The sequence below is a fragment of the Dipodomys merriami genome, unplaced genomic scaffold (genome assembly GCF_024711535.1).
Source record: "Dipodomys merriami isolate MVZ:Mamm:240054 unplaced genomic scaffold, mDipMer1.0.p SCAF_25, whole genome shotgun sequence".
Lineage (NCBI taxonomy): Eukaryota > Metazoa > Chordata > Mammalia > Rodentia > Heteromyidae > Dipodomys > Dipodomys merriami.
The window spans coordinates 19,485,431-19,494,971 of NW_027203937.1; the positions used below are offsets into that span (position 1 = coordinate 19,485,431).

General features: G+C 36.7%; 1 protein-coding gene across 1 annotated transcript; it reads left to right on the plus strand.

Annotated features, from left to right (window-relative positions):
• Nucleotides 1–295: 295 nt before the first annotated feature.
• On the plus strand, nucleotides 296–1,240 carry LOC138836210 (olfactory receptor 52E1-like). Its single transcript, XM_070034706.1, has one exon. It carries the CDS (start codon nucleotides 305–307, stop codon nucleotides 1,238–1,240), a length of 936 nt encoding a protein of 311 aa, XP_069890807.1. The 5' UTR covers nucleotides 296–304.
• The last annotated feature ends 8,301 nt before the right edge of the window (nucleotides 1,241–9,541 follow it).

Consider the following 9,541-nt stretch of genomic DNA (forward strand, 5'->3'; position numbering starts at 1 on the left):
CTTATAATTTCTTTTATCCAAATTTCAACAGATGAATTGTAAAATATAAACTTTGATAAAAATCTAATAATATTTTAGATATAAGTGAAAATAATATAGTTAATATGATTAGGTTGTTGAAAAGAAACACAAAGGACATATTTAATTATTCGGGTGAGGCACAGAGTTACATCATGATAGATTTGGTTAGTAGGAAAGTTAAAGCATGTTTTTATGTAACACACTAGGAAATCACTGATATTGGACAGAAAAAGCTGTACGCACCTGAAAGATGACATGTGTAGCTGTGGTGGCCCAGAGAAGCATGGTGTCTCATAATAGCACAGAGTTTCATCCTCATGCATTTCTTCTCCGAGGAATTCCTGGTCTAGAAGATGTGCACGTATGGATTGGTTTTCCATTTTGTGCTGTGTACTTGACGGCTCTTCTGGGAAACATCACAATTTTATTTGTAATCCAGTCTGAACACAGTCTCCATCAGCCCATGTTCTACTTCCTGGCCATTCTATCCTCGATTGACCTGGGCCTGTCCACATCGACCATCCCCAAAATGCTGGGCATCTTCTGGTTTGACCTGAGAGAAATCACATTTGAAGGCTGCCTCATCCAGATGTTCTTCATTCACCTGTGTACTGGCATGGAGTCAGCTGTGCTGGTGGCCATGGCCTATGATCGCTATGTGGCCATCTGTAACCCTCTTCACTACACACTGGTGCTGACCAACAAAGTGGTGTCAGTCATAGCACTGATCATCCTCCTGCGGCCCTTAGTGTTTGCCATTCCATTTGTTCTGCTCATCCTAAGACTGCCATTCTGTGGCCATCAGGTCATCCCACATACATATTGTGAGCACATGGGCCTTGCTCGTCTGGCCTGTGCCAGCATCAAGGTCAACATTATCTATGGCCTATGTGCCATCTCTATCCTGGTGTTTGACATCATAGCCATCATCCTCTCCTATGTCCAGATTCTCCGTGCAGTCTTCCGCCTTCCTTCCAGGGATGCCCGACTCAAGTCCCTCAGCACCTGTGGCTCCCATGTCTGTGTCATGCTGGCCTTCTACACACCTGCATTTTTCTCCTTCATGACCCACCGTTTTGGCAGAAACGTTCCTCAATACATCCATATTCTTCTTGCCAACTTTTATGTTGTCATCCCACCTGCACTCAACCCAGTCATTTATGGTGTCAGAACTAAGCAGATAAGGGAGAGGGTTGTTATGGTTTTTAGAAAGAAATGACAGAATTTGAAAATGAGAGAGTAAGAGGCTTGAAGATAAAAATAAATCCCAATTTTTACTCTCAACACAGCATTACAATCTCTGGGAACACATTGTAAGCTATATTCAGATTTTCCATTTATATTAGTAAGACAAAACAAGTCAAAATTTCACATGGAGAATTGAATGTAAGGTCAGTTCCAACCACACATCAAACTTTCAGCAATGACATAACAAACAAAATAAGACTTAGATAAATAGATAATTGAATTTGATTAAACTGGTAAGCATAATAATATATATTTATATGATATAAATTTACTAGTATATGTAGCATATATCTGTGCATATCTATGTATATATTATATATAATGGACTATATACAATTTATATAAATTTGTGTTAATTCTCTGAATTCTTCTAGAAGCAATAAGAAGTAAGTACTGTTTATTTCCTATTCCTTTTTATTGAGGAGGAAACTGAGGCAGTGTATAGTTTAGAATGATATAGAAAAGAGATGTTCCTGGTGAAATGTAAAGAGAAAATAGGACAATGTTAAGTTCTTCTGTCTAAACAGATCACCATGCCCAGCACCTGCATAAACAGAGCACAAACTCATTCTAATTTTGCCCAATGTAACACGTACAGAATTTTAGAAACGTGTTTACAAAGACATGGACTTTATTGAGTTTGTGTACAGTATGTTTCAGGACATCACCTAGCTAACATGAGGGGAAAAAGGGAATGAACAGTGCGAGTGAGGAAGAATAATCTCAATAACTGTATCAAACTAATTTCCATAGCTAATAAAGTATAAGAACAAGAAAAGATGACAGTGTTAAGTAAAATAAAACAAAAATTACATAAATGCAAATATGCTCATAATTTTCTTCAGTATTTTCAGCAAAATATTTCATGACTGAGTAAATACATAAGTACATCACTAATATAGTTCATCTTTAATTTAGTGTAATTGGTTGTTTGCTATGTATTTTGATGAATATTGAAACAGAGATGCATTTAACATGAATTTTGTATATTAATATTAGCATCATATTAGGATAAGTATTTTTTCAGGGAAGTACTGAGATTGGAATTAGTTCTCACATTAAGTGCTTTATCAATACACTTATACTGCTAGTAGTCAGACACAATCTACTACTAAACTACACTATCAGTTCTTTTGCTTTGAGAGATTTTTTTTCTAGATATGGTATCTTCTAAGCGTATCAGAGAAAATCTCTACCTGCTAAGTAGATGTCTTTACATTCCTGAGCCACATATACGAGACTGGATTTCAACATGTGACTAGAAACTGTCTTCTTTCTCAGCTGATTAAATAAAAATGTACAACTTGGACATATTAAAACCCATGGAACAAATTATGTCATAATTATACATATAAATAACACACAATACATTTAGTAGCAATAAGAAAAACTGGCTATTAAACAAGGTAAAGGTAAGAATTTCACAATTCCATAAAATTAGGTAAGAGTAAAATCACTATGAATCAAGAAAAAGTATTATTATTAATATACTGTTTAATTTGCTTGCTTTATTTTTTTAGAAAGTACATGAGTCCTTTGGGGTGTTCACTTTTTATAGTAAGTCAAGAATTTGAGCAACTAATATATAGACAACTGTTCTATAGCATAAAACTGAAATGAATTATTTAGCTTCAGAGAAATTTCCTTCATCTTTTGGCTGTGGCATAATATAGAAACAGACTAAATAAGAGACAATCAAATGTTAAAAGTACATCAGAATTCATCATGATACTGCATAACTCAAAAGATAATTACACAAAGAAATGACCATAACTATTAAGTCAGAAAACTGAAGGAGAGCTGGAAATATTTGAAAAAAATTGTAGTTCCCAAAAAAAAGGAAAGGAGTCAAATATTTAGAGAAATTTAATAATTATAAAAGGCAGCGATTGAGACAATCTTCCTAAGTACAGATGTGCACATAAAACAAACTACCAGAGATTTCATGAGGTAGCTGTGAATTAAAGCTCTAAGTGGCTTGACTTAATTCTCAGAGACTATCAGTCCCTGCACAGTTGATCCAGGTTATCTTCTCAGAGGAGATGTACATAACTTGTTCCTCCTGAGATAAACCTAGTGATTTGGGCAGAAAGGCAAGCCTGATATTTAAAAAGACAGGATATGGTACTTGTGAAGGTCATATTTTATAGTTGTTTCTGACTCTTACTCTCTCTCTCTCATACAAACTTAGACCACTGTGATAACCCAGGATAGTAGACATTGAAGAAACCACTTTTTTGAAAGTCAAATCTGGTAGTGCTAGTAACAGATATAGGCCAAATGAATGTGGAAGGTGCCTATTACTTATAGGGGCACCTAATGATGCCTAGTGTACTGTGATCACCTCGATGGCTCTGCATAAATGGACAGTAACTAGATTTGGGATGTATTGACAGATCAATGTGTAGTCTTTTGTGACGTCTTGAAAATAGTTGCCACATCTTATTAGCTAGGTGGTCTTGGGTATGAACTTTGGACTTTGGACATGAACTTTAGACTATGGACTTCAAAGCCAAGTTCCTCAAAATACTAACCATAGAATTCCCCTATGACCCAGCAATCTCCTTCCAGGGAATTTACCCAAAATACCACAAACAAGGCCACTCTAAACCTACCAGCACAACCACGTTCACTGCAGAATTATTTATCATATCTAAGATATGGAATCAACCCAGATGCCCCTAAATAGATGAATGGATCAAAAAATTGGTATGTACACTATGGAATTCTATGCTTCCATCAGAAAGAATGACATCTTCCTATTTGAAAGGAAATGGAGATTTGGAAAAATCATATTAAGTAAGCCAGACCCAAAGAAACATAGGCTCCATGTTTTTCTTCATTTATAGTAATTAGCATATGCCTAGCATAGTCCTAGCAGAGGTTCACAATAGTTCAATAGCTATGTACACATGACAATATAAAATGATGCTAATCGAAATGATCTCCACGGTGTGGAAACAAGAAGTCTTGTGGTCATTTTGTTTTGATTTTCTTTTATTTTTGTGTTTAATGTACTCTTTGCAGTTATTTCTTTTGTCTTTCATTTTTTTCTCTTCTGGCTTATTCTTTATGATCACTGTTTCTGATTTACGTACCCTTTGTCTTGTATATAAGCTTATCTGAGTTCGGAAAGGGAAAGAGAATCAGAGAAACAATAGAATAAAGGGTAAACCAATGCAACAGAGATACTCACTAGACAATATGTTGGAAATGAACTTTACAACTTGGAGGAGGGGGGGAGGGAAAGCAGGAGAAAACACTGGTTTGAACACCCAGAAATGAACCTACAGACGTATAGCCATCTAATCTTCAATAAGGGAGTAAAAAAATAGAATGGAAGAAAGACAGCCTCTTCAGTAAATGGTGCTGGCAAATTTGTTAATCACTTGTAGAAAAATAAAGCTAGATCCTTATATATCACTCTGCACCAGAATCAACTCCAAATGGATCAAAGACCTCAAAATCCAGCAGACACCCTGAAAACATTACAGGACGGAATAGGAGAAACTCTAGGTCTCCTTAGCACAGGCTGAAATTTTCTTAATAGGGACCCAGAAACACAACAAATTTCATGGGATTGCATGAAATTGCAGAGCTTCTGCATGGCAAACGATGTCCATAGCAAGATCAATAGAAAGCCCATGGATTGGGAGAAGATCTTCACTAGCCACACAACAGACAAGGGTCTCATATCTAAAATATACTTGGAACTCAAAAAATTAAATCCCCCAACAACAAATCCTCAAAGAGACAACGGCCCAATAAATAAGTGGACTAAAGACTTAAAGAGAAACTTCTCTGAAGAGGAAAGGATGGCCAATAGAGACATGAAGAAATGCTCAACCTCCCTAGCCATAAAAGAAATGCAAATCGACTGTATATCTCATTGTTGCAATGGGTCCTTCTGTATCCCTAGTTGTCATTATGTCGAAAAACGAACTTTACAACTTTGGGGTGGGGAGGATCTGCTGAGGGAAGGTGGGGGGAGTATGGGAAGGGAAGCAAAGGGGAAACAATGAGGAGATAACAATGCTCCATAAGAAATGTACTCCTTGTTATCTTCCCCATGAAATTGTAACTCCTCTGTATGGTATTCTCACAATTTAACAAAACAAAACAACAAAGAAAAAGAAATGCAAATCGAAACAACGCTGAGATTCCATCTCACCTCAGTTAGAATGGCTATAATAAAGAACTCTACTAACAACAGATGCTGGAGGGGATGTTGACAGAAGGGAACCCTACTGCATTATTGGTGGGAGTGCAAACTTGTTCAACCACTTTGGAAAATAGTATGGAGGTTTCTCAAAAGACTCCACATAGAGCTCCCCTATGACTCAGCAATCCCACTTTTGGGCATTTACCCAAATGATCACAAACAAGACCATACTAAAACTACCAGCACATCTGTGTTTATCACAGCATTATTCACCATAGCTAAGATATGGAACCAATCCAGATGCCCCTCAGTAGATGAATGGATCAAGAAAATGTGGTATATATGCACAATGGAATTCTATGCCTCCATTAGAAAGAATGACATTGCACCATTTGTTAGGAAATGGAAAGACTTGGAAAAAATTATATTAAGTGAAGTAAGCCAGGCCCAAAGAAACAGGTCCCATGGTTTCCCTTATTTGCAATAACTAGTATATGTCTGAGACAAGCAGAAAAAGGTCAGGTAAGTTGATGTTAGGAGAAATGAACCCCAAGTTAAGGACTCAAATAGTTTTTCTTTCTTGCTATTGTTTCTAACATATTTATAAGATGATTTCTTTGTTGATTTGTATGTCCCTCCCCCAAGTATAACCCCTGTTTTCACTGTATTTGATGTTGGTATACTTTGTGGAGGGGAAGGGAAAAAACAAATTGTTTAAATAGGGATACAGGTGGACCCATTGCAACAATGAGATGTACAAGACGTTATATCAAAAATGAACTTTACAACATGGGAGAGGCGGGGGTGGGCGTGGAGATGGGAGGGCAGGAATGGTGAGGGGAAACAAAGAGGAGGCAACAATGCTTGATAAGAAATGTACTCATTACCTTGCTCATGTAATTGTAAACCCTCTGTACGGTATTTTCATAATAAGGAAACTTATTAATTAAAAAAAGAAATGAACTCATTGCCTTATTTAGGTAACTGTAACACCTCTGTACATCACCTTTACAATATATTAAAATTTAAAAAGCCCAATTCTTTTTTTTAATTTAATTTAATTTTATTTGTGAACATACTGTACAGAGGAGTTACAATTACATGGGCAGGATAATGCATATATTTCTTACCAAGCATTGCAGCCTCCTCCTTTGTTTACCCTTCACCTCCCTTCCCAACTTCTCCCTCCCCCCCATCCCAATCCTATTCCTTCCCCCCCACCCCCCCCCCTCACCGACATTGTAAAACTCGTTTTGGATATGACAACTTGTACTTCTCATTGTTGCAACAGGTCCACCTGTATCCTTAAACAACTGGTTTTTCCCCATCTCCTCCACAAGTTATACTGACATCAAATATAGTGAAAGCAGGGGTTATACTGTGGGGGAGGGACATACAAAGCAACAAAGAGATAATCTTATAAATGCGTTAGAAACACATGCATGAAAGAAAAAAACATTAAAATACATATCTAAGGGTTCATTTTCCTGACATCACATCATCTGACCTTTTCCGCTTGACTCATGCATATACTAGATATTGCAAATAAGGGAAACCATGGGACCTATGTTTCTTTGGGCCTGGCTTACTTCACTTAATATAATTTTTTCCAAGTTTTTCCATTTCCTAACAAATAGGGCAATGTCATTCTTTCTGATGGAGGCATAGAATTCCATTGGCTATATATACCACATTTTCTTGATCCATTCATCTACTGAGGGGCATCTGGGTTGGCTCCATATCTTAGCTATGGTAAATAATGCTGCAATAAACATTGTTATGCTGGTAGCTTTAGTGTGGTCTTGTTTGTAAACATTTGGGTAAATGCCCAAAAGTGGGATTGCTGGGTCATAGGGGAGTTCTATGTGAAGTCTTTTGAGGAACCTTCATACTGCTTTCCAAAGTGGTTGAACAAGTTTACATTCCCACCAACAATGAAGTAAGGTTCCTTTCTGTCCACATCCCCTCCAGCATCTGTTGTTGTTAGAGTTCTTGATTTTTGCCGTTCTAACTGGGGTGAGGTGATATCTCAATGTTGTTTTGATTTGCATTTCTTTTATGGCTAGGGATGTTGAACATTTCTTCATGTGTCTATTGGCCATCCTTCTTTCTTCTTCAGAGAAGTTTCTCTTTAAGTCTTTCGCCCACTTAAATATTGGGCAGTTGTTTCTTTGAGGATTTGTTGTTAGGGGGTTTAATTTTTTGAGTTCCAAGTATATTTTAGATATGAGACCCTTGTCTGTTGTATGGCTAGTGAAGATCTTCTCCCAATCGGTGGACTTTCTATTGATCTTGCTAGCTATGTCATTTGCCCTGCAGAAGCTCTGCAACTTTATGCAATCCCATTTGTCCAACCTTTCTTTGATTTGTTGTGTTTCTGGGTCTCTATTCAAAACATTTCGACCTGAGCCAAGGAGACCTAGGGTTTCTCCTATTCCATCCTGTAATGTTTTCAGAGTGTCTGCTTTGACTTCAAGGTCTTTGATCCATTTGGAGTTGATTCTGGTGTAGGGTGATATATAAGGATCTAGCTTTAGTTTTCTACATGTAGTTAACCAATTTTGCCAGCACCATTTACTGAAGAGGCTGTCTTTCTTCCATTCTATTGTTTTAGCTCCCTTATCGAAGATTAGATGGCTATAGGTCTGTAGGTTCATTTCTGGGTTTTCAATTCTATTCCATTGGTCCTGAGGTCTGTTCTTATGCCAATACCAAGCTGTTTTGATTACTATGGCTTTATAGTAGAGTTTGAAATTTGGTATTGATATTCCTCCAGCAGTGTTCTTTCCATTGAGGAGCGTTTTTTGCTATTCGGGGTCTTTTATTGTTCCATATGAATTTTTGGATTGCCTCTTCTATTTCCTTGAAGAATGAGGTTGGAATTTTGATAGGTATTGCCTTGAATTTGTAGATAGCCTTGGGAAGTATTGCCATTTTCACGATGTTAATCTTTCCAATCCAGGAGCAAGGGAGGCTTTGCCATTTTTTTAGTTCTGTGTTGATTTCCTTTTCCAAGATTTTAAAGTTTTCATCATAGAGGTCCTTCACTTCTTTAGTTAAGTTAATTCCTAGGTATTTTATTTTTTGTGGGGCTATTACAAATGGAGTTGCTTTCCTAATTTCAGCCACACTTTTCTCATTGTTGAAAAAGCCCAATTCTTGATAGGGGATCTACATAGTTGTATTCTTCTGTATTTATGAATCCAATCCTGTAAAGGGGACAGTGTCTTTCATAGTTTGAGAAAAAAAAGTTAAAAATTTAGGGTCCCATTTTTCTCAGATGGAATTTAATGTGCCCTCTGTACCCAATGTATCATTATATAATTCAAATAGCTTATAAATTTATGGCAGAAAGAAAGCCTGTCCAGCATGGGTTTCAGTGAAAGAACCACAAAAGTTACAGCATGTGTTTTGTCACTAAGTTTACATCTTGTATATGTAGAATATTTTGACCAACTTTAGATAAACTCGAAATCCAATAAATGAGGGGTCTTGTTTGTCAGCTTTGAATGATGGAAGTCAGTTTACATGATTTTCATCATCTATAATAAATTTCTTACCCATTTTAATAGGAAAACACTGCATTTTGTCTACAAATCAGATATTAGCTTCCCAAACTATACCCTGCAGTAAAAAACCATGACAAATTTTTCAGTGTACCATTATTCAATGCACTTTGTGAGGAACTTTGTTTGCAGTATGATTTTTTGTTACTAATGGAGCTATGTGATGTGAATAACTGTTCTCTAAACTTCTATGTATAAGTGCAACAAAATCAGGAAATGATTTCTTGAGTTCATGTGTATGGGAGAGAGTAAGGATACAAATTAAGGTTTTCTTGGGTCTCAGGGAAGTGGCCTTCACCACCAAATAAGCTGACTTCCAGTTGCTTGCAGCAGAGAGATATGTTTTGATATTTCAGACAGAATCCATGGATGAATTGGACCCAGAGTGGACATCAGTTGGCAAGAACTACTAAGAGGATTGTATATATTTTTAAAATGCATTATAATATAATTACAATATTTAAATATATGTTATATAATATTCAGGTATATCTGAAGCAATCAAGAAGACTAAGGAGTTGTTGACTATGGAAAGCACAGGCAG

Bases quoted from the DNA above. Each gene is read 5' to 3' on its own strand.
- LOC138836210 (XM_070034706.1), top strand. From the start codon at position 305: ATGGTGTCTCATAATAGCACAGAGTTTCATCCTCATGCATTTCTTCTC.